This window comes from Panthera onca, chromosome A1 (assembly GCF_046562875.1).
Source record: "Panthera onca isolate mPanOnc1 chromosome A1, mPanOnc1 haplotype 2, whole genome shotgun sequence".
Lineage (NCBI taxonomy): Eukaryota > Metazoa > Chordata > Mammalia > Carnivora > Felidae > Panthera > Panthera onca.
In genome coordinates, this window is record NC_138339.1 from 236,678,098 (window position 1) to 236,704,219 (window position 26,122).

Consider the following 26,122-nt stretch of genomic DNA (forward strand, 5'->3'; position numbering starts at 1 on the left):
GGGCCTGCCGGAGGGTGTCCCGAGCTGCTGCTGCTCTCCGGAGTGGCAGGCGCGGCGCAGGCCATTGAAAGCCATGGTCCTAAAGTGCTAGGAATAACGAAGTAAGGGGAGTCCGCGATGAATTGTTTTGAGGCAATTCGATTGCATGGGAACAGTACATGAAATCAACGTTCCTGAGCGTGTGCGTGACATTTCAGAAAACAAAATGAATTCTGAGATGTTTAGACCCCTCTGGAGTTGGGTTTGGTGCCTGCCGACATTTTAAGTTAGTGAAGCCTGGCTAAGATTTGCTCAAAAGGTATTGCCGTGTGATCACACCGCGGGCAGTGTGATTTATGCAAGCTAGCACGTTTAACTGCCTTGAAATGACATAATAAATGAATATGTTGTAGTTGTTAGAAGGTTATCACTGCTGTGTTCCTTTCACGTTTTAGGTCCCTTTTCCCAGGTCTTGAAGGAAGGTTCATTTTGGATACCCTGAAGCCTCATCTTATAGCTGCTTTAAAGGAAGCTGCCCAAACCCGAGGTATTAATTGTTTAGTTTCTTTTTTTATATATAAGCCTGTTTTTAAAAATATAAAGTTTTTTTTTACATAAACCAATTTTTAAAAATACGAAGTTTTTAAAAGTTCTCTATGAAGTTGAACCAATGTGAAATTGCCCGGAGTTCCCCACTGTAGATCTGTAAGTCACGATTTCAGATGGTTCAGCCTGTTGTAATTGTTATATTTTAAGGTGTTTCAGTGCTACACTCTGACATCTAAAAGAATCGAAAGGTGGCAGGTATCGTATTTCAGAACCTCTCCTGTCACGGTCGGCTGGTGTACGTTTATGGTAATTTCTTACACAACTTTTTAATGCTTTCCCAGTTCCTTTGTCACGTGACCCTCCCCACACCCCCCCCACCCCCACCCCCGGTTTCCTATCTCCTAGCCTGTGTAGTAGTGGGCACACCTGTGGTCGGTTGGATTGCACAGAGGAAGGAGAGAGAGGTTCGGTTCAAGGTCAGGAGCTCCCGTGTGCCCAGAGCTCAGGTCTCGCACCCGCCAGCCTTATGTCACCCATACCGCCCTGCCCTCCCGAGTTGTGTGCAGCCGTGCGTTGTCAGCTCCGGGGACTGCAGACAGATGGAAGGGTCAGGAAAGGGGGCTCCTGAGGTCTTGGCAAAGGATGGGTGTCCTTTATATTGAGAATTCTTTTTAGGAAAAGACAGAAGGGTTTGGGGGGCAAAATCACCATGGTTCTCAGTTTAATGTCACCTTTCAACTTCCGCCAGCATCTTTTCCATTAGGGAACTGTTGCCTGAACTTTTTCGAAGTTGGATATTGGCCTGAAAAATTCTGGATTCGTCCCATTGGTTAAGGTCACAAAGCATATTCTTTGTGATGTGTCTTTTACAGTATATGGTGTTTTCGAGGATAACGAGTAAAGGACAAGTTGCTACCGGTCATACACGTATTTATTTAAATACGAGGGAAGGGAATTGGGATGGGGGTGGCATCTAAAGGTGAGTCCAAGTTCCAGGAGTCAAGTTCCATGAGTGTGCAGCGCTGTTACCATCGGGATCTAAAGCTGTGAACCAGGAACTGGACTCTCAGTAACCACCCGTTGCCCGTTTTTGAAAGTTCTGGGCATAGAATTAAAACATGAGGGTTTTTTCTCTGCCGTGGGTACTTCTCTGGTTTCATAGCTCAAGTAAAATCTGTCTCATTAGTTGCTAGTTTTACTTGTATCACATCTAGAATCCGGAGCTAAGCGTTAAGTTACTGCTTGTGTTTTCACTCTTTGCTGCGACTGCCCCTTTACTGTTAGCTGTGGACGTGTTCCAGTCTCTTCCTTCTTGGGGAAAACAGAACAAAGCCTGACTTTGATTTCCTTTCTTGCAGTCTGTCCCGGTCCAGTTTCTAGAGCGAGTGGGGCGTGCTTATCGTCTGTACCTCCTTATCATCCATTATCACTGCAGATGAACATTTGCTTCTGCTAGCATTCTGATAAAATTGCCGGGCCGAGGTCACCCGTTAATGACTTTTTTTTTGTTAAATCCGGTGGACTTTTTTGTCACTGTTCCCTCATCTCCCTGAAGCTTCGATGCTGTTGCTCACACCCTCTTTGAACTCCTTGGCTTTTATGACACCATTCTCTTTCTGTGTCCTTGTTCTTAGGCCTGCTTCCCAGAATTCTTTGTGAATTCTGTACCTGAGTTTATCCACCGCATATGGGCTAGCTCAGGAGCTCTTCTCAGCGCTGACTTTTTTTGTTCAAGTTTACTTATTTTGAGAGGGAGAGAGAGAGCGAGCGCGAGCAGACTCTGAGCTATCAGCGCAGAGCCAGAGGCGGGACTCGAGCTCACGACCTGAAAGATCATGACCTGAGCCGAAATCGAGAGTCAGACAGTTAACCAGCTGAGCCACCCAGGCGCCTCTGCGCTCTTCTGTTTTGCGCCTCGCTGTCCTTGAGTGAGGCGGCCCCGGGCCCCCACTGCCAGATGTGTGTGAGAGCCGCTGATCTCCAGTTACCATCCCAGTCCCAGGAGGGACAGTGTGGCGTAGCGGTTATGTGCCGGGACTTGGGAGTCACGCAGATCTGGGCTCACTCCGGCCTCCTCCGTTGTGTGACTTTGAACAAGTTAGCCTGTGTTTCCTGACCAGTAACCTGGTAATACAGTAACATCCTTCCACGAGGGCGTAGCTGAGGCCCTCAAGATTCAGTGATACCCGATGCAAGATCGCTTTATTTCGAGGTTAATGGCAGGCGAACATGGGGTGGGTCAGGAAGGCAGGCAGTCACAACGTACTACCTGGACTTTATCCCGTTTGCGGTGCTCATTTGAGAAGAGCTCTGCCGTGCTGTTCACTCGCAGGAGTCATGACTGTGACCGCGGCGTGACGTGTCCGCGGTGCACACGGTTCAGCACCGTCCCGGGCACGTCGTGAGTACCGACGGAACGGCCGCCGTTGCCGCGTTGGACTCGGAGGTCTGCAAGTGTCTCGAAATCAACATTTCCACGACTCGAGTCCTCCTCCCCCAGATGCGTTGCCCCTGCTTCCCGGTTCTGTCCGTCGGGCTTCCTCCTCCTGTGCTGCCACCGTGGTAGCCGAGGCGGCTTTTCACAGAGCCCCTCGCTCCCGGGCTTGCTCTTCACCGAACGCACCCCTCCCCTGCTCGGGATCCCCAGCGGACGCCGCTTCCTCCCGGGCAGACCTGGTGTGGTTCGTGCGGGCGACCGGGCTTTCTGTGGCGGGGACCTCGCCATCTCCTGCCTTGGTTCCCGCAGTGTCCCCCTTCTGTTCTCGCCGTCACAAGCACTTGTAGGTTGAGAGGCTCGGCGAGCGCAGGGCCCTGTGCCCTGCGACACTTGCCACCGCCGCGTAGCACGTAGAGCCGCGTCAGGCGGCCGCTCGGTAATTGCTTTTACCCCAGTGAAAGTTTTGTCGTGTCTGTGGTTTTGTGCACCGCGTTCCCTTTGCCTGGAACACCCTCCCCGTCCTGTACCTGCCCCCCTGGCTTGTGTTCTTCGCCTACCCTTCAGCCCACACGTGTCTCCAACAGGCCGCCCCTCGCGTGGGCCGCCCCTCGCATGCCCTGCCCTGCTCAGCAGGGGTAGATGCCCCTCCTCTGCTCGGGGAGCTCAGGACGTGGTCCCTTTAGTCCCCCTGGCCTTCTCACGGTCCTAACTTTGCCATGCTGGGCTAGAAAATCCCTGAGAGCAGGGACGATCCCTTATTTAGTTTCTGACTCGCAGTGCCCGTTTGACAAGCCTGCTTGGACACGCTCACGCTTCCGTATGCGGGGCTGGGGATGGTGTTGCAGCAGGCGGGAGCGTGAAGATGAAGCGGCAGAGGAATCCCTGGCGTCGTGCCCGTGGTTTAGTACTTCCTCCTCAAACGAGCATCTTCTGTCCTCTCACTTGCTCTCCGTATATTGTCGTGTTCATTGGAGTCGTTTGAGTGTTACGTTGCTCGAGTAAACGCTTCACTGTCAGAATTTAGAGAGTAGTTAGAAGAGCGGATAGATGGATTTTGGAGGACATCAGGAGGAAAAAAGCAGTCAAATCAGACAAATGGTAGGAAAGCCTGTTAGGTTAGCAGCAGGATCCTATTTATTATTTAAAATACTTTCATACTTGCTTATTACATATGGCCTCCTGCCTTGCTCCTTTCCATGACCAAAGACTCCCAGTAACCATTTGTCTGAATTTCCCCCTGGGTACCAGGCGTCATGCTGAACGGAAGCAACAGAAGGAAGAGTAGAAGTGAAGGAGCTCACAACCCAGTGGGGACAGCAGTGCAAATAACCCTGCCAGTTAGCGTGACGGGTCGTGTGTCAAACACTGAGAGCAGAGTCGGTGCAAGGAGGGCGTGGCAGGTCGGGGTGGGTGGGGGACCTCACGGAGGAGCTGGCCCCGTGTTCCATCTCAGACGTTCAGGGGACAGACTGCAGACGTCGTGTCTGGAGGGGCTGTGTATTCCCCTGGTCCACGTTGACACTACTTTGCAATGATTTACAGTTCATTGTGGAGACAGTCCTGTATGTATGTATGTATGTGCATATACATATATGTGTGTACATATACACACACAAATATATACATATGTATACACGTATATATATATGCAGAACTTTTCAGAAGAAGCAATTTCAGGTGCCAACCTCAGATACATAGATGAGCAGTATTCCAAAGATTTTGGTGCAGGATTTGTGCCGTGAGGATGTTCTAGGTTCCTACTTTCATAGCTGCCTTTTGGACAGAAGGGCCCTGTCTTAGGACGCCTCCCAACCCCACCGTCACCCTCCTTCTGGCCACCGTTTTGTTTCACCTGGAATACGCATAACCTCAAAGTCTCCCCACGTCCGTCCTTGCCTCTCTAGTTAATACAGCAACAGTATGGCTACGATGATCTTTCTGAAGTTTTTCCCACTTCTTATCTGAAAATCTTTCAAAGGCTTCTGCCTTTTTCCTTTGAACAAAGGCCAAAATTCTTAATGTTTCTGATGAGGCCCTGCATTATGTGGTTCCATTTTCTGGGTGTTCTAAAGATTCCTGGTACATGGAAAGGGTATATCAGTCTTGGCTGGCACTGTGATTATTATTAATAGTCTCCTTGATTGTCTCCCTTGATCTTTCTCACATCTGGGAGACAGCCTGTCCTTGTCCTCCCTTAGGTGCGCACCTGGTTTCCTCTGCCCCCCCATCTGGCTCCCTCGTGTTCATCTGTCTCATGGCCCGCGTGTCCCCATGGAGCACGGAGCTCCTCGTATCACTCGTACCCATACCCCTGTACCTGCTTAATCGTTTATAATCATGTCGAAGGCCCGCCTTCCCCGTTAGACTGTGAGACGTGGCGCGAGGTCTTGCTTTTTTCTCCATCTCTAACAGTCAGTATTGCGTCTCATGTAATTGGAAGGGTATTCAGATTAGGAGAGCTTAACTTCCGTTGGTAAGAGCGTGTTCTCTGTGTTAGCCGCCAAGTGTAGCCTAAGGTACCCAAATCTGCGCACATCTACAGAGCTGTGGAGTCGTACTTGATCATGGCTTAGATGGCCATGGAGCAGCTCTCTGAAGTTTGAAATTATTTATGGTTACCATAGGCAAGCGGTGAAAATGTATGATAAAGCCTCCCTTACTTTATCGTGGAGTCCGAATTCTATTTACTTCATAGAGATACTCCAAAACTCGTGCACCTACTTTGTAGAGACACCGCAATTTATGGAGTGATTTGCTCCACAAATCACATGTCTTCCCTTTCTTAATTCTTACCTAGTATATCTGAATGTCACATGATGGTCATCTGTACAAAAGCACATTGGGAGCTTATCAAATGACTTTACTTATGTGGTTGAAATGTAATTTATACAGACAGAGTTCCTACCGCTCTTGTCTTTGCTCTCTTTCTAAACTAAGATTCCGCACCTTTGTGTAGTTTGGATTTAGTTTGCATTGAAATACGTTTTTAAATCTTAAATGTATATTTTGCTATATTTGGACTTGTGTGTATGGCTTTTCTTTTACATATGTTGTGTAAGATTCCATAGACAGTGTTATCTTAAGATATAGAATAATTTCTGTAGCCATCATGTGAAATTGTGACAATTCTGGCATTTTCTAAGATCGGATTTAATTGTATTCTAGCACAACAACTACTCTGGGGATATTCAGGTATGATAACTGAATGTTGTGTTTATTTGTAGCCTGATGTTTTTGTTCATTTGATTCTTTGAATCTTGTTTTTTCATTTACCTAAGTAGCTAGAAATTATGTTAACTTTTTTTTTTCTGATGCCAATAAATATTAAAGGAGAGAGGAAACTGTACCAATATAGGTGTATAGATGGGGGTTGGACACACCACAGTAAAACCATACCTAAATGACTTGAAAACATCCATTTCACAGAACACTTAGTCTCAAATGAAAGAATTCTGCTGAAATTTGTATTTTAAGCTGTGGTTTCTAGTGGGGGAGTAGGAGAGTGAACACCCCTTTCTTAATGATACACACAAATGTCTGTGATTAAAAAGGCTAGAGGGGAGCCAGTCCTGGGACTAGGGACCGTGGGGAGGAGCCCTACGGCGCCCCTGGTGGAGCCTGGCTCGCTGTGCCGCAGCCGGGAATGGCAGAGAGCACCCCCTTCTCGGCCCCCCCCCGAGGAAAGCAAAGTGGCTGACACCGTGCTCGTTAGGAGCAGTCGGCGATTGTTCTTACGGAGCCTAGTGTGTCATTTTACGGACCGTCTTTTTTTTTTTTTTAAATAAAAATATTTTGACCAACTGGTATTATTTTCCCCCAGTTCACGTTTCACCTGGAAAATTAGAGGTTGCAAGATTTGCTTTATGGAAATTGTTTTTATGGTAAATACTATTTGTGGAGTGGCTCAGTTCTTTGAAGTAACGTATACCCATGCTCAAACTGATTGGGAAACCCAAGTCATAGGTTATATTGACGGTTCCCATAAATACGAAATTTGGTTTCTGGCTCGTAAGTGACGTGTCATCCACAGCTACTATTGCTAGATATTTTGAAGCCTTCACGGGGCCTGTAGTTTTGAGGTGTAATCAAAGAGGAAAGCGCGACGGCGGTAGGAGTAGGCGGCGTGGCTTCCGCCTGCCGTGGGGGCGCTCTGGGTGATGCCGGCGAGTGACCGCTCCAGTCGGTCACTCTCCTCTTCTAGACGAACTCCAGGAAGGCAGCCGCAGAGTGTCAGCGTGGACTTCCCGGGAAGAAATTTGGTCACCAGTGCGAGTTTTGAGCCACCTTGGCATGGCCCGTGTTAGAGTAGCGACCCCCCGGACCCCCGTGGCACCCGCGGTGCTGCCACTTAGACGTGCCCGGTGCCAGATGGAGTGATGGCGGGCAGACGTGGCGCTTCCCTTTCCCTTCTTGACTTGGTCCTTCCTTCGCCTCCTTCCTTTTTGTTTCTCGGAAGGTGTGACCCCCCTCCAGCTTACCGTTTCATTGGACTTTCACTCGCACGTGTATTTACAGGGAGATTTGGGTGTCCCTTCGCAGTGGAGCGTGGCTAGAACCCATCAGCCGTCAGAGCTGCCGTTGCCGCCTTCTGCACAAACGAAGCACGGAAAGCTGTCGCCGTGCCCGCGGCCGCGATGCACAGAGTGGCCAGCCAGCTGCGCCTCCGACCAGTCGGCGCAAGTGTAGTGAGCCCCCAGTTAAGGAGAGCGTTCAGGACTGGGGTCTCTTGGAAAGTAAACGTTGAAGTAGTCTCTATAGTATCCTTTTGTCCGTGTCACAAACGTGTCCCGAAGTTAGTAGTGAACGGGAACAAGTGAACAAATATGAACACAAATCAGCGCAGTCTTTGAAGAGTGATTCAGCCGGTTGATGTTACTAGTTTGGAAAGATGGACAGTAAAGCAAAAACCGCTCTTTAAAAGAGTCACTTCGGAGTTAGACAGTCCTGTCTGATGACAGGTTAGGTGAAACGTTTCTGTCTGCAGGGACTCCTCGAGTCCTGAACAGGTGACCTCTTTTGACAGTGCTGATGATTTGAAAGGCCGAGGCGAGAAAAGCCAAGTCGTTTATCAAAATGGCACAAGACTGACTTGGCTGATACCGCTGGAGGCGCTTCAGCCTTTCAGTGGCTTTCTGACCCGGGGCGTGAAGATGTTTTTCTGCGTTAACATTCATACTTCAGGGTGAAAAGCTTAAATACAAACGAAATAGAAATCGGGACTTCAGATTGAATCCATCTGAAGCACTTAGAATTGTGTCTTAACTTCATTTTCTCTCTCCTTTATTTTCTCGTACGTTTTTTCAGTTGAGCATGACTGGTGTGTTAGTTGCATGTTATATGTGGTGTGGGTGCTTTATTGGCATTTTACTTATATGTTAATATTAGATTATTTTCCTGAAGGTGGGTGTATGTTTATAAGTTGCCGGTTGCGCGCAAGGATACCAGATGGGAGTATCTACAAAATGCACGTCATGTGGCCCCTATTAACATAGAACAATGTGGTGCATATTTAATGTTTCGTTTTCAAAGTGCTCTGAATTTTAATTTCTAACTCTTTTTTGTATCCTTGCAAAATCATATCCTTGCCTTGGGTAGTCTATTAACTCAATTCAGTAAACATTTTTTTTAAGAACATTGTTGTTAAAACTTAATTATACAAAGTCTATTTTAATGGGGCACATAGGTCAAGGAGGCTATACTAGTCAAATTGCTGACGAGCTCTTAGGATTTCTTAAGTGTAGCTACGAGACTTACCCTAAATGACACAATGTAGAAACTGAGAGTGTTCAGCGTTTGGGTATTGACATCTCCCAAAGGTTGCAGAACTGCGCCCTGGCTTCAGTTTCTGTGGCAGTCATTTTAAAATGTCTCCTAGTAACACGAGGGATCCTTTTCTTGGTAGAAGGTAAAGTCATCTTCCTGAGGTGTAAGACTGTGAGGTAAGGGTGTCCTTTCTCGGTTAAAAAATAGTGATAAACCAGAGTTTCAAGGGGCTTGAGGTGTGCCTTTTTTTTTTTTTATCATTTTTTCCCCAAAATTACCCTTTTAGAGTCTAGAAATTGTATGTACATTGGAAGAAAATTGTTAGGTTTCCAGAAGATTGAATTTGAAATGCCATTTATTTATTTATTTGCTGACACATACCTATAGGTACACAGTATTATTTAAACATCTTTTTCCCAATGGTGTTATAACCACTCTGAGGCACTAAATGCACTTGGTGCAAATGCTTGTGCACTAAGTACACAAGTCGTGGCGAGCCCAAATGTTATTTTCTGGACCGGTGGTTAAAAAATCAGCAACAGTCTTTTCCCCGAGACACAAATCTTAGAGTCTTATTTATGAACCACCTGGAAGTAGAGCCGCTTGGCTGGGGACAGCCCCACCTGCCCAGCAGCACCTGGCTGCCCTGCTTGTTTCTCCCCGAAGCATTTCCACAAAATCCCAGGGCTCCAAAGAGCCCACCGTAGTCAGTAAGAAGTAGAGAGGTAAAAGCTGCTGGGAAAAGTTGTGAATGCGGTCTATACTCGGGCATGTGAACGGAGCCGTCCTGGGACCTAGAACCTCATCCACATCCTCTCTCCAGATGAGAGGATTCAGGGCCCCACAAGATTGAGTGACACCTACCTTAGGCATCCAGTTAGTACGTGGAAGGAAACTGTGGAAGACTCCTCACGGCCTCAGCTTCAGAGAGTGCTGGTCACTTGCATCTGGGACCCCATTATCACGCCCCTCCCTTCATCCTGCGCAGCTCCTGGAAACACGAAGAAAGGAAATTTGTATTGCGTATCCTTATAAATTACTTAGCCTTAAGTAGAATGGTACCTGTTTAAGCTTTTCCCACATTTTCTTTGATGCTTTTTTTGGTGGACAGATAACCACTGAAAGTTATTTTCTGTGTTGATTCTATTTGTAGAAACTTACAGGATCATTTTAAAAATGCATGTAAGTGCATTTTATGGATTGATTTAAAATAAGCACTCTCCAAAGAGAATCACTTCTCCCATAAATACAAGCGCATATGCAGATTCTCTGTCGTTACTTAAAACTTATTTTAGCCGAGTTATGCTGAATGTTCGCATTTTTACAGTGTCCTTAAACCTTCTAAAAATGGCTTCGTAGTACTACGTAATCTGTAAGACTAGAAGGCTAGACAAGTTAGAGTAGGGTTGTATGTATTTATAACATCTCTGTGTATGATTTACAGGAAGACCGTGTACCCAGCTGCAGCTTCTAAATCCAGAACGATTTGCACGTCTTATCAAAGAAGTAATGAATACATTCTGGCCTGGCCGAGAGTTGATTGTTCAGTGGTATCCATCTGATGAAGACAAAAATCACCCATCTGTTTCTTGGCTTAAAATGGTTTGGAAGAATCTCTATATACATTTTTCAGAGGATTTGACTCTATTTGATGAGATGCCACTTATCCCCAGAACTACACTAGAAGATGGTCAGGCGTGCGTGGAGCTCATTAGACTCAGGACTCCATCGTTAGTCATTTTAGACGATGAATCCGAAGCACAGCTTCCTGAATTTTTAGCAGATATCGTACAGAAACTTGGAGGGATTGTCCTTAAGAAATTAGATGCCTCCATACAGCATCCACTTGTTAAGAAATACATTCACTCGCCGTTACCAAGTGCTGTGCTGCAGATAATGGAGAAGATGCCGCTGCAGAAATTGTGTAATCAGATAGCTTCGCTACTTCCCACGCACAAAGATGCCCTGAGGAAGTTTTTAGCTACTTTAACTGATAGCAGTGAAAAAGAGAAAAGAATAATTCAGGAGTTGCCAATATTCAAGCGGATTAACCACTTATCTGGTCAGGGCATTTCCTCGTATACAAAACTAAAAGGCTGTAAGGTCTTGCACCATACCGCCAAGCTTCCACCGGATCTGCGACTCTCTCTCTCAGTCATAGACAGTAGTGACGAAGCTACCATTCGCTTGGCAAACATGTTGAAGATAGAGAAGTTAAAGACCACCAGTTGCTTCAAGCTCATCTTAAAAGATATTGAAAATGAATTTTATTCACACGATGAGTTGACACACCTTATGTTATGGACCCTTGAGAATCTGTCCTCCCTTAAAAACGAGAATCCGAATGTGCTTGATTGGTTAAGGCCATTAAAATTCATTCAGATCTCACAGGATCGGATGGTGTCAGCCGGCGAACTCTTTGATCCTGATCTAGAAGTACTAAAGGATCTCTTTTATAGTGAAGAAGAAACCTGTTTCCCACCCGCAGCTTTTACCTCACCAGATATCCTGCACTCTTTGAGACAGATTGGTTTAAAAAACGAAGCCAGCCTCGAAGAAGCTGATGTTGTGCAAGTGGCAAAAAAAATCGAAGCCTTACAGGTCAGTTCTTGTCCAAATCAGGAGGTTCTTGTAAAGAAAGCCAAAACACTCTTACTTGTTTTAAACAAGAATCATACGCTGTTGCAGTCATCCGAAGGAAAGATGACCCTGAAGAAAATAAAATGGGTCCCGGCTTGCAAGGAAAGGCCACCAAACTATCCAGGCTCGTTAGTCTGGAAGGGAGATGTCTGCGACCTCTGTGCCCCACCAGATATGTGCGATGTAGCCCATGCAATCCTGGTTGGCTCGTCACTTCCTCTTGTTGAGAGCGTCCATGTGAACTTGGAAAAAGCTTTGGGCATCTTCACAGAACCTAGCATCAGTGCGGTCTTAAAACACTTTAAAATTGTTGTTGATTGGTATACTTCGAAAACCTTTAGTGATGAGGACTACTATCAGTTTCAACATATTTTGCTGGAAATTTACGGCTTCATGCATGATCATTTAAATGAAGGGAAGGATGCTTTCAGGGCCTTACAATTTCCGTGGGTTTGGACCGGCAAGAAATTTTGTCCCCTCGCCCAGGCTGTGATAAAACCATTCCATGATCTTGATCTTCAGCCCTATTTGCACGGTGTGCCTAAAACCATGGCAAAATTCCACCAACTGTTTAAGGAATGTGGTTCGATAGAGGAGTTGACGTCGGATCATATTTCCGTAGTCATTCAGAAGGTGTATCTCAAAAGTGACCAAGATCTCAGCGATCAGGAAAGCAAGCAAAATCTCCATCTTATGTTGAATATCATCAGGTGGCTGTATAGCAATCAGATTCCAGCCAGTCCCAACACACCAGTTCCTATACATCACAGCAAAAACCCTTCTAAACTTGTCATGAAGCCAATTCATGAATGCTGTTACTGTGACATCAAAGTTGATGACCTCAATGATCTACTGGAAGATTCGGTGGAGCCAATCATTCTGGTACACGAGGACATACCCATGAAGACTGCAGAATGGTTGAAAGTTCCATGCCTCAGCACAAGACTGATCAATCCTGAGAACATGGGATTTGAGCAGTCAGGTCAGAGAGAACCGCTTACTGTAAGAATTAAAAATATTCTGGAAGAATACCCATCAGTGTCAGATATTTTTAAAGAACTGCTCCAAAACGCCGATGACGCAAATGCAACAGAATGCAGTTTCATGATTGATATGCGAAGAAATATGGACATTCGAGAGAATCTTCTAGACCCGGGGATGGCGGCTTGCCATGGACCTGCTCTGTGGTCATTCAATAATTCTCAATTCTCCGATTCAGATTTTGTGAACATAACTAGGTTAGGAGAATCTTTGAAGAGGGAAGAGGTTGACAAAGTTGGAAAATTTGGTCTGGGATTTAATTCCGTGTACCATATCACCGACATTCCCATCATTATGAGTCGAGAATTCATGATAATGTTCGATCCGAACATAAACCACATCAGTAAGCACATTAAAGACAAATCTAATCCTGGGATCAAGATTAATTGGAGTAAACAGCAGAAAAGACTTCGGAAATTTCCCAATCAGTTCAAACCGTTTATAGACGTATTTGGCTGTCGGTTACCTCTGACCGTAGAAGCCCCTTACAGCTACGATGGAACTCTTTTCCGACTGTCCTTTAGAACGCAACAGGAAGCCAAAGTGAGTGAAGTTAGTAGTACCTGCTACAATACGGCAGATATTTACTCTCTTGTGGATGAATTTAGTCTCTGTGGTCACAGGCTTATCATTTTCACTCAGAGTGTGAACTCCATGTACTTGAAGTACTTGAAAATCGAGGAGAGCAATCCCAGCTTGGCGCAGGATACGGTGATCATTAAGAAAAGCCCCTGCTCTTCCAAAGCAGTGAGTGCCCCTGTCTTAAGTGTTTTAAAAGAAGCTTCTAGGCTCATGAAGAGTTGCAGCAGCAGTAATAAAAAGCTTCCTGCCGATGCCCCCAAGTCGTCTTGCATTCTTCAGGTCACAGTTGAAGAATTTCACCATGTGTTCAGGAGGATTGCTGATTTGCAGTCACCGCTTTTCAGAGGTCCAGAGGATGACCTAACGGCTCTCTTCGAGATGGCTAAGTCTGGCCAGTCGAAAAAGCCGTCAGATGAGTTGCCTCAAAAAACAGTAGAGTGTACCACATGGCTGATATGCACCTGCATGGACACAGGAGAGGCTCTAAAGTTTTCCCTGAATGAAAGTGGGCGAAGACTAGGGCTGGTTCCCTGTGGGGCCGTGGGGGTTCTGCTGTCCGAAATCCAGGACCAGAAGTGGGCTGTGAAGCCACACATGGGAGAAGTGTTTTGCTATTTACCCTTACGAATAAAAACAGGATTGCCGGTTCACATCAATGGGTGTTTTGCAGTTACTTCAAACAGAAAAGAAATCTGGAAGACAGACACGAAAGGACGATGGAATGCCACCTTCATGAGGCACGTTATTGTGCGGGCTTACTTGGAGGCCCTCAGCGTCCTACGCGACCTGGCTACTAATGGGGAGCTAATGGATTATACTTACTACTCGGTGTGGCCTGATCCTGAATTAGTCCATGATGATTTTTCTGTCATTTGCCAAGGATTTTATGAAGATATAGCTCATGGAAAAGGGAAAGAGCTGACCAAAGTCTTCTCTGACGGATCTACGTGGGTTTCCATGAAGAACGTGAGATTTCTGGATGACTCTATACTTAAAAGAAAAGATGTGGGCCCAGCAGCCTTCAAGATATTTTTGAAATACCTCAAGAAGACCGGGTCAAAGAACCTCTGTGCTGTTGAACTTCCTTCTTCAGTAAAAGCAGGATTTGAAGAAGCTGGCTGCAAACAGATACTGCTTGAAAATACCTTTTCAGAGAAGCAGTTTTTTTCTGAAGTGTTTTTCCCAAATATCCAGGAAATCGAAGCAGAGCTCCGAGATCCCTTAATGAACTTTGTTCTAAATGAGAAAATTGATGAGTTCTCAGGAATTCTTCGCGTTACCCCATGTATCCCTTGCTCTTTGCAGGGGCATCCTCTGGTGTTGCCATCAAGGCTGATCCACCCTGAAGGACGCGTCGCCAAGCTGTTTGATATTAAAGATGGACGCTTTCCTTATGGCTCCACTCAGGATTATCTTAATCCTATTATTCTGATTAAGCTGGTTCAGTTGGGCATGGCCAAAGACGACATTCTGTGGGACGACATGCTAGAACGTGCACGGTCAGTGGCTGAAATCAATAAAAGCGATCACGCTGCCGCTTGTCTGAGAAGCAGCATCCTGTTAAGTCTCATTGATGAAAAGCTGAAAATCAGGGATCCCAGGGCAAAGGATTTTGCTGCAAAATATCAGACAATCCCCTTCCTTCCGTTTCTGACAAAGCCGGCAGGGTTTTCTTTGGACTGGAAAGGTAACAGTTTTAAGCCCGAAACCATGTTCGCAGCGACTGATCTTTACACGGCTGAGCACCAAGATATAGTTTGTCTCCTGCAACCAATTCTAAATGAAAACTCACATTCCTTCAGGGGGTGTGGTTCGGTGTCACTGGCTGTTAAGGAGTTTTTGGGATTACTGAGGAAGCCGACAGTTGATCTGGTTGTGAACCAGCTGAAAGAAGTTGCAAAGTCAGTTGACGACGGGATAACATTGTACCAGGAGAACATCACCAATGCTTGCTACAAATACCTTCATGATGCAATGATGCAAAATGAGGCCACTAAGATGTCAATTGTTGAAAAGTTAAAGCCCTTTAGCTTCATTCTAGTTGAGAATGCATATGTGGACTCAGGAAAAGTGTCTTTTCACTTGAATTTCGAGGCAGCACCCTACCTTTATCAGCTGCCTAATAAATACAAAAACAATTTCCGTGAGCTTTTCGAAAGTGTGGGCGTGCGGCAGTCATTTACTGTTGAGGACTTTGCCCTTGTTTTGGAATCTATTGATCAGGAGAAAGGAACAAAGCAAATAACAGAAGAGAATTTTCAGCTTTGCCGGCGAATAATTAGTGAAGGAATATGGAGTCTCATTAGAGAAAAGAAACAAGAATTTTGTGAGAAAAATTATGGCAAAATATTACTGCCAGATACTAATCTTAAGCTTCTCCCTGCTAAATCTTTATGCTACAACGATTGTCCCTGGATAAAAGTTAAGGACACCACCGTGAAATACTGTCATGCTGATATACCCAGGGAAGTAGCTGTGAAACTAGGAGCCGTCCCAAAGCGACACAAAGCCTTGGAGAGGTACGCCTCCAACATCTGTTTCACGACACTTGGCACGGAATTTGGGCAGAAAGAGAAGCTGACCAGCAGAATCAAGAGTATCCTTAACGCCTATCCTTCAGAAAAGGAAATGTTGAAAGAACTTCTTCAGAATGCCGATGATGCAAAGGCCACAGAAATCTGTTTTGTGTTTGATCCTAGACAGCATCCAGTTGACAGAATATTTGATGATAAGTGGGCCCCCCTGCAAGGGCCAGCGCTCTGTGTGTACAACAACCAACCTTTCACGGAGGATGACGTCAGGGGAATTCAGAACCTTGGAAAAGGCACCAAAGAAGGAAATCCCTGTAAAACTGGGCAGTACGGAATAGGGTTCAATTCTGTGTATCATATTACCGACTGCCCTTCTTTCATTTCTGGCAATGACATCCTGTGTATCTTTGATCCTCATGCCAGATACGCACCAGGAGCCACATCCGTTAGTCCTGGACGCATGTTTAGAGATTTGGATGCAGATTTTAGGACACAGTTCTCAGATGTCCTGGATCTTTACTTGGGAACCCACTTTAAATTGGATAATTGCACAATGTTTAGATTTCCTCTTCGTAACGCAGAAATGGCAAAAGTTTCGGAAATTTCTTCAGTTCCGTCGTCAGACAGAATGGTCCAGAACCTTTTGGACAAATTGCGGTCAGATGGGGCAGAACTTTTAATGTTTCTTAATCACATGGAAAAGATTTCTATTTGTGAAATAGACAAAGGTACTGGAGCCCTGAATGTGCTGTATTCTGTAAAGGGCAAAATCACCGACGGGGACAGACTGAAAAGGAAACAGTTTCACGCATCTGTAATCGATAGTGTTACGAAAAAGAGACAGCTCAAAGACATACCAGTCCAACAGATAACCTATACTATGGACACTGAAGACTCCGAAGGAAATCTTACTACGTGGCTAATTTGTAATAGATCGGGTTTTTCAAGTATGGAAAAAGTGTCTAAGAGCGTTATATCGGCTCACAAGAACCAAGATATTACTCTCTTTCCGCGTGGCGGAGTAGCTGCCTGCATTACTCACAACTACAAAAAACCCCACAGGGCCTTCTGTTTCTTGCCCCTCTCTTTAGAGACGGGATTGCCGTTCCACGTGAACGGCCATTTTGCTCTAGATTCAGCCAGAAGAAATCTGTGGCGGGACGATAATGGAGTTGGCGTTCGCAGTGACTGGAATAACAGTTTAATGACAGCATTAATAGCTCCTGCATATGTTGAATTGCTAATCCAGCTAAAAAAGCGCTATTTCCCTGGTTCTGACCCAACACTGTCGGTTTTGCAGAACACACCGATTCATGTGGTGAAGGATACTTTAAAGAAGTTTTTATCGTTTTTCCCAGTTAACAGGCTTGACCTACAACCAGATTTATATTGTCTAGTGAAAGCACTTTACAGCTGCATTCACGAAGACATGAAACGCCTTTTACCTGTTGTACGGGCTCCAAATATCGATGGCTCGGATTTACACTCTGCGGTTATAATTACTTGGATTAATATGTCTACTTCAAATAAAACCAGACCGTTTTTTGACAACTTACTGCAGGATGAATTGCAACACCTGAAGAATGCAGATTATAACATCACGACCCGCAAGACGGTGGCAGAGAACGTCTATAGACTGAAACACCTCCTTTTAGAAATCGGTTTCAACTTGGTTTATAACTGTGATGAAACTGCCAATCTGTACCACTGCCTTATAGATGCGGATATCCCTGTTAGTTACGTCACCCCTGCTGATGTTAGATCTTTTTTAATGACCTTTTCTTCTCCTGACACTAATTGCCACATTGGGAAGCTGCCTTGTCGTCTCCAGCAGACTAACCTAAAGCTTTTTCATAGTTTGAAACTTTTAGTGGATTATTGTTTCAAGGACGCAGAAGAAAATGAGATTGAAGTGGAGGGACTGCCCCTTCTCATTACACTGGACAGTGTTTTGCAGACTTTTGATGCAAAACGACCCAAGTTTCTAACAACGTACCATGAGTTGATTCCATCCCGCAAAGACTTGTTCATGAATACGTTATATTTGAAATACAGTAATATTTTATTGAACTGTAAGGTTGCAAAAGTGTTTGACATCTCCAGCTTCGCTGATTTGTTATCCTCTGTGTTGCCTCGTGAGTATAAGACCAAAAATTGTACCAAGTGGAAGGACAGTTTTGCAAGTGAGTCTTGGCTTAAGAACGCGTGGCATTTTATCAGCGAGGCTGTAAACGTGAAAGAAGATCAAGAAGAAACACAACCAACATTTGACATTGTTGTCGATACCCTAAAAGACTGGGCGTTGCTTCCAGGAACAAAGTTCACCGTTTCAGCCAACCAGCTTGTAGTCCCTGAAGGTGATGTTCTGCTTCCTCTGAGTCTCATGCACATTGCAGTTTTTCCAAATGCCCAGAGCGATAAAGTCTTTCATGCGCTCATGAAAGCTGGCTGTATCCAGCTTGCTTTGAACAAAATCTGCTCCAAAGACAGTGCATTTGTTCCTCTGTTGTCCCGTCACACTGCAAACATAGAGAGCCCCACAAGCATTTTAAAGGCCGTACATTATATGGTGCAAACATCAACCTTTAGAACCGAAAAATTAGTAGAAAATGACTTTGAAGCACTTCTGATGTATTTCAACTGCAATCTCAGTCACTTGATGTCCCAAGACGACATAAAAATTTTAAAGTCACTTCCATGCTACAAATCCATCAGTGGTCGCTACATGAGCATCGCAAAATTCGGAACATGCTATGTACTCACAAAAAGTATTCCTTCAGCTGAAGTGGAAAAATGGACACAGTCGTCGTCATCTGCATTTCTTGAAGAAAAAATACACCTAAAAGAACTCTATGAGTTGCTTGGCTGTGTACCTGTAGATGATCTTGAGGTATATTTGAAGCACCTCTTACCCAAAATTGAAAATCTCTCTTACGATGCAAAATTGGAGCACCTGATCTATCTGAAGAATAGGCTGTCAAGTATTGAGGAACTGTCAGAGATCAAGGAACAACTTTTTGAAAAACTGGAAAGTTTACTGATAATCCACGATGCGAACAGTCGACTAAAGCAAGCGAAACATTTTTATGATAGAACGGTGCGAGTTTTTGAAGTTATGCTTCCCGAAAAATTGTTTATTCCTAAGGACTTCTTTAAAAAATTGGAGCAGCTTATAAAGCCCAAAAATCAAGCCACGTTTATGACCTCCTGGGTGGAATTCTTGAGAAACATTGGACTAAAGTACATCCTATCTCAGCAACAGTTGCTGCAGTTTGCTAAGGAAATCAGCGTGAGAGCTAATACAGAAAACTGGTCTAAGGAAACACTGCAAAATACAGTTGATATCCTTCTCCATCACATATTCCAAGAACGAATGGATTTGTTATCTGGCAATTTTCTGAAAGAGCTTTCTCTAATACCGTTCTTGTGTCCTGAGCGGGCCCCTGCAGAGTTCATTAGGTTTCATCCTCAATATCAAGAGGTCAATGGAACGCTTCCTCTCATAAAGTTCAATGGAGCACAAGTAAACCCCAAATTCAAGCAGTGTGATGTGCTCCAGCTCTTATGGACATCCTGCCCTATTCTTCCAGAGAAGGCCACACCCTTGAGCATCAGAGAACAAGAAGGTAGTGACCTTGGTCCGCAGGAACAGCTCGAACAAGTTTTAAGTATGCTTAATGTTAACCTGGATCCTCCTCTTGATAAGGTCATTAATAACTGCAGAAACATATGCAACATAACAACATTGGATGAAGAGATGGTAAAAACTAGAGCAAAGGTCTTAAGGAGCATATATGAATTTCTCAGTGCAGAAAAAAGGGAGTTTCGGTTTCAGCTGCGGGGTGTTGCTTTTGTAATGGTGGAAGATGGTTGGAAACTCCTGAAGCCTGAGGAGGTAGTGATAAATCTAGAATACGAATCCGATTTTAAACCTTACTTGTACAAGCTGCCTTTAGAACTTGGCACGTTTCACCAGTTGTTCAAACACCTAGGTACTGAAGATATTATTTCAACCAAGCAATATGTTGAAGTGTTGAGCCGCATATTCAAAAATTCTGAAGGAAAACAGTTAGATCCTAATGAAATGCGCACGGTTAAGAGAGTAGTGTCCGGCTTGTTCAAGAGTCTGCAAAATGATTCGGTCAAGGTGAGGGGTGATCTCGAGAACGTCCGAGACCTCGCGCTGTACCTTCCAAGTCAGGATGGCAGACTGGTGAAGTCGAGCATCTTAGTGTTTGATGACGCGCCACATTACAAAAGTAGAATCCAGGGGAATATCGGCGTGCAGATGTTGGTTGACCTTAGCCAGTGCTACCTGGGGAAGGACCATGGCTTTCACACTAAATTGATAATGCTCTTTCCTCAAAAACTTCGACCTCGTTTACTGAGCAGTATACTTGAAGAACAGCTAGACGAGGAGACTCCCAAAGTTTGTCAGTTTGGAGCATTGTGTTCTCTTCAGGGAAGATTGCAGCTACTCTTGTCTTCGGAACAGTTCATCACAGGACTGATTAGAATTATGAAGCATGAAAATGATAATGCTTTCCTGGCCAATGAAGAAAAAGCCATAAGACTTTGCAAAGCCCTAAGAGAAGGATTGAAAGTGTCCTGTTTTGAAAAGCTTCAAACCACACTAAGAGTTAAAGGTTTTAACCCTATTCCCCACAGCAGAAGTGAAACTTTCGCTTTTTTGAAGAGATTTGGCAACGCGGTCATTCTGCTATACATACAGCATTCAGACAGCAAGGACATTAACTTCCTGTTAGCACTGGCAATGACGCTGAAGTCTGCGACGGACAATCTGATCTCTGACACTTCGTATTTAATTGCTATGCTAGGTTGCAATGATATTTACAGGATCAGTGAGAAACTTGACAGTTTAGGAGTAAAATACGACTCTTCTGAACCATCGAAACTTGAACTTCCGATGCCTGGCACTCCAATACCTGCTGAAATCCATTATACTCTGCTTATGGATCCAATGAATGTTTTTTACCCGGGAGAATACGTTGGGTACCTTGTTGATGCTGAAGGTGGTGATATCTATGGATCGTACCAGCCAACGTATACGTATGCAATTATTGTACAAGAGGTTGAAAGAGAAGATGCTGATAATTCTAGTTTTCTGGGAAAGATCTATCAGATTGATATTGGTTACAGTGAATATAAAATAGTTAGCTCTCTCGATCTCTATAAGTTTTCAAGGCCCGAAGAAAGCTCTCAAAGCAGGGACAGTGCCCCTTCCACACCGACCAGCCCTACCGAGTTCCTAGCCCCTGGTCTACGAACCATTCCTCCTCTTTTCTCCGGCAGAGAGAGCCAAAAGACCTCATCCTCGAAGCATCCGTCCCCCAAAAAGCTCAAGGTGAATTCTTTACCAGAAATTTTAAAAGAAGTGACATCAGTGGTGGAGCAAGCTTGGAAGCTTCCAGAATCGGAAAGGAAAAAGATTATTAGGCGGTTGTATTTGAAATGGCACCCTGACAAAAATCCAGAGAATCATGACATTGCTAATGAAGTTTTTAAACATTTGCAGAACGAAATCAACAGGCTAGAGAAGCAGGCTTTTCTAGATCAAAATGCAGACAGAGCCTCAAGGCGAACATTTTCAACCTCAGCATCCCGATTTCAGTCAGAGAAGTACTCGTTTCAAAGATTTTATACTTCATGGAATCAAGAAGCAACGAGCCATAAATCTGAAAGGCAACAACAAAATAAAGAAAAAAGCACACCTTCAGCTGGACAGACTTACTCTCAGAGGTTCTTTGTCCCTCCCACTTTCAAGTCAGTTGGCAATCCGGTTGAAGCGCGTAGATGGTTAAGACAGGCCAGAGCAAATTTTTCAGCTGCCAGGAATGACCTTCATAAAAACGCCAATGAATGGGTGTGCTTCAAATGTCACCTCTCTACCAAGTTAGCTTTGATCGCCGCTGACTACGCTGTGAGAGGGAAGTCCGATAAAGATGTAAAGCCCACCGCACTCGCACAGAAAATAGAGGAGTACAGTCAGCAGCTTGAAGGGCTGACGAATGATGTCCACACGCTGGAGGCCTATGGCGTAGACAGTTTAAAAACAAGATACCCTGATCTGCTTCCTTTCCCGCAGATCCCAAACGACAGGTTCACTTCTGAGGTTGCTATGAGGGTGATGGAATGTACCGCCTGTATCATCATAAAACTTGAAAATTTTATACAACAGAAGGTGTGAGGTATTTAAAGGAAAAAAAAAAAAAAAAAAAAGCAGAGCCAGACCTTGACTGTGTTGTAGCACAAATATGAATGCTGTACGTCCTTAGGCTTCATTGCCAGTTAGTTATTTAAGAATGGTAAAGCACATTGCAGGTTGTTTGGGAAGAACTTTGGAGTTGTTGTTAACGTGCATATCAACAGAGGACCTTGGCCGACCTTAAAAGAAAATTAGTTTGAAGGTGGTAAGCTGCAGAATTGCTAGATGTATTTGAATGGCTCGGATGGCACATTATTGAACTGCACTTTATGTAACCAAAGCTTAGCGGTTTGTTCGATGCGAGTCTGTGTGTGTCCGTGATCAGGATGGAGGTATCTTTTGTGTTTTTAACGCGGTATTTTTGAAGGAGCTTATGAAACACTGGACGTATCACTGGTTTAAACAAATAAGGGGAATCAAGTCTTTGGAGCTGATCGTTTCTTTAATTAGATCCTCTTTTGGATGCATCATTATCAGCTGGATCTGATTATGAATTTGTTGCAATTTTACATCGTAAATAGTACATTTAAAAAATGGTACAGTATTTTAATCCTGAATATTACTTGATTAAGAGTATGCACATAGTACTCCTTAGGGTGCACTGAGTGCACTTTACATCTTTCTTTTAAGTGGTTTTTTACACCTTCTGTTTACAGGCTCCTTATCTCATGAAGATGATGTTTGGAAAACTCAAAATGGCGGCAGTTCTTATCACCAGATGTTAATATCGCGTCCAAGAACTGCGTACCAAAACGACATTTGTCAACTGTTAGAACATTCGCTTTCTGTTTGTACATATTTTCCACAAATATCATAATTTATATAGCGCGACTGAACAGGATGCAATCTTTTGTTGTCTAAAGGTGCTGCAGTTAAAACAAAGCTTTTCTTTCCACATGGCACTTAGTGGAGTTTCTTGGATTTTACTTTTGAGGACGTTAAAAAATCAGTGTGACATCCTTGTGACAATGTCCAGTAGCTTGTGACAGTTTATTGCATTTTCCCCATGAATGATTCGGAACTGACATTTGATTTTTCTCATGCTTGAGTGTCCTCCTATATTGTACTCACTTTGGCATATTTCTTTGGCAGAATGTAAAAGAGAGGTAATGATAATTATTAGTTTATACAAGTGTGCTGGCTGTAGATGATGCTAAATATAATATTTTATGCAATTAAGGGCTTATGGAACATATTCAAACTTTTTTACTTTTATTGGGAATAAGGAATGTTTGTGCCTCCACTATTGTATTGCTTCTGGATGTGAAGCTATGTAATTACTTCTGCTATTATATTAAGTGCCATACTTTTAATAAAGCAAATGTACATATGAAATTATTGTAACTGGTATTTCCTGAAAAGCAAACTTAGTACCTTCCTATATAAAGTTTTTGATATGTGCATATATGTATGTTTGTTGGAAATGTTTAGGATAGAATTTTTTATTACATTTTATATTAGCATTTTAGTAGGCTCTTTTTTATGATTGAATATAAAGTACTTGATAGTATATACTGAGTTTATTAGGTGCTCATTGGCTTTGTTAAGACTTCATTTTTCCTTTTTAGGGAATATGATTAGATGACATATACAGTATGGGTGTATATACATATATACATATGTATCTTCGGAAGTAGACCCAGTAAATACGGTTCTTCCATAGGTGGAGGCCGAATTGATATTTACCTTGCCCCAGCAGAGGGCTGCATGTCTGGGGCTAATTTACACTTGAGCCCTAACAGAAAATGTTCATCATTAATACCTGAGGCACAGGTCTTCAAGGCTAGGTAGACCAGAGCTAAGAGTTTACTGTTCTGGGGTTTAGCAAATTCTGGATCGCTAGCTGTCTGGAACTGTCTTGAGAAGAGCTTGCTCCTTTGAAACTCACACTTAGCACTTGGAACATATTTTACTGTTTTTTGATACTGAAATTTACACAGAAAACCTTGTCTGGCCATTATGCTAGTCGAGGTTAGTTGGGGTTCTTTTTCTATACTTATTTTTTTAAAAAAACCAGGTTCATAATCCCTTATATAAAACCCTTGGATTCAAATCTATTTCAGAAATCAGATTTTAGAAAGTTAATACGAGCATTCCCATCAGGGGTGGGTAGCGCTCTTAAACACATTAAATTCCTGCCGGGAAATCGATGGACACTCACACTAAGCTGAACGCGCAGACGTGATAAATAACCTCACCTTAAGTTAGGTCAGATCTTGCCACCAGTAGTTTGCAGCAGACGCATTTGCAAAGTGTTCAGATTTTTGGAGCTTTTTGGACTTTGAAATTCAGGGTTAGGGAATTTTTGACGTGAACTAGTTTTTGTATTTTCTTATTTTATGCTTTCCCCCTATTTTGCTTTTCCTCCTTTTGGAAAATGGAAACTGGGCCTGCGTGTGCAGCAGCTGCAGTCCGGGAAGGAGGGGGCTGGTTCTTCGCTGCCAAAGGGGGATGGGGGGGTGGGGGTGGGGAGGGAAGCGCCCCCTGCAGGCTGAGCTGTTCACAGCGTCCACGGGGAACTCAGGGAGACCCCCCGCAGACCAGATAGTTTCAAAGGCAGCGGGGAGAGTCGGGGGGGGGGGGGGGGGGACGCCGAGAGCCCAAGGATGATGCTGGCAAAATGTACAAATCGTTTTCATAAAGAGGGGTTCACGGGTCTGATAGGCAGGTGTGTGGGATTCTCTCCCGTCAGTGCCCATGGACATCTTCCCTACTAAAGACGTTCTGCAGATCTCAAGGTTAAAATTTGTAGCGCTGGGAGAAAAGACTAATTACAGGTTTTAATCAGTCATGCGTTAAGCAGGGTTCTACCTGAGAACCCAGGACCAGAAGGTGCACGGATACACATACGTGAAGACCTCTATTTCCGGGAAGTGACCGTGACTGTGGGGGCTGGCGAGCGTGCAGTCCAGAGGGCAGGGGGACACCACAGGCGGCCAACCCCCCCCAGGCGGGGCTCAAGCCGAGACAGTCTGCCGTGGACCGTCCTCACCCTTCGGCTTCCAGAGCTTTTTCCATTGAGCAGATATGGCTGAAAGTAGTGCCATTCGTTCATTCACTCATTCAACAGCCCCTCAGCATTGTGCGCAGGCGTTAGGTCAGGTGTTGGAGGCGTGAGGGCCCGCGTTCCATCCTGGCTGTCGGTTTGCACAGACCGGTGAGAATTGTCTGTTTGCACTGAGAGCCCAGTCTACTCGTATGCTAAAGCCAGCATAAGATTTTATTTAAAAATAAGAATTATGTGTTTAAAATGCATATTCTTTCTCTCATGGTTGGTAAGCGGCTCGGGAAATACCCTCATATACTCTGACCACAAAGCTGGGATCTAAGAGGACAAAATCGAAGTTGCACTGTCTCCACGGTAAAAAAATGGATTTTTCCTTAGCGCCGCCCTCTGAGCCACCTGTTCTACCTGATAACAAGCGTTTGTTTGGTTTCGAAACCACAGCAAGTCTGAAGTGGAACCTAACGTAGGGCAAACTGCTACCACTGAGTAGGAAGCGTTCGGGGGAAGGAAGGGGCAAAAAACTAAAGCTCACACCGCCTAACGGCCTTAGTGTCAGGGGCTGGCTCTGCCTTGAGCAGCTTCTGCTCTTTCGCTGACCCCCAAAGCCGAGATGAACCTGGTGGGCGGATGGGCCGGAAGGACTCGTGCACGTGTAGCTCACCCCTTCCTCTTACCTGGAACGTGGCTGCCTTCAGAACAGGTGCCTCCGTCTGGCCTGGGCATGGCGAGCTACCGAAGGCAGGGGCCCACAGTCCTGCCGGGCTTGGGAGAGCTTCCTGTGACGCGCAGCTGTCAAGGCTTAGGGAGGCCAGTCCACCTTGCTGCAAATCAAATTGTTTCTACTATGAAAGCTAACATTTTGCTCTTCACCTCTCTGACTCGTGTCCACTCAGCTGGCTTGGAAATGGAAAAAGAGGGGCTATTTTTGAGGTCACATATCAACAATGGTCTACATACAACCACTTGGTATACAGGAGTATCAGCGCACATAACTCATCAGGTATGTCCGTTAGGGATGGTCATCGTCATGATCTTACACCTTTAATGAAAATTTAAATTACACTGCATTGACGTGTTCAAAAAGGTGTATGTAATACATCTGAGAATACTGCCTATCTAAAAGCTTTGATTCTAAGCAAGGATAAATTCCTTACCACTCTGGAGAATGCAGCCACCCATACCAATTTCTTTCATGATGATTCCAGATAGCAAAAGAGCGAAAAAACACCTAATTTATGTCTTTTATTCAAAGGGTTCTATCCCCCATACTTTCTCCTTGATTCTTTTTCTTGACCTTGCGTCAACCGAGCTTGAAGACATTTGTTTTGCACAAACAGGGAGCAGGAGAGCATATGACAAAACAAAAC

At 44.5% G+C, this 26,122-nt stretch overlaps 1 protein-coding gene across 4 annotated transcripts in view; it reads left to right on the top strand.

The window, feature by feature from the left end:
- The window catches only part of SACS (sacsin molecular chaperone), an 85,316-nt gene extending 62,233 nt beyond the window's left edge, over window positions 1-23,083 (top strand). For 3 of the 4 annotated variants that reach the window (XM_060637538.3, XM_060637540.3, XM_060637542.3), the window contains 3 exons: window positions 435-526; window positions 6,131-6,157; window positions 10,173-23,083. In XM_060637538.3, the coding sequence (XP_060493521.3) occupies window positions 435-526; window positions 6,131-6,157; window positions 10,173-21,730 (11,677 nt within the window). In that variant the 3' untranslated portion in view covers window positions 21,731-23,083. The remainder of the gene's footprint in view (window positions 1-434; window positions 527-6,130; window positions 6,158-10,172) is intronic. The other variant, XM_060637541.3, reaches the window with a different exon arrangement.
- Window positions 23,084-26,122: the final 3,039 nt, after the last annotated feature.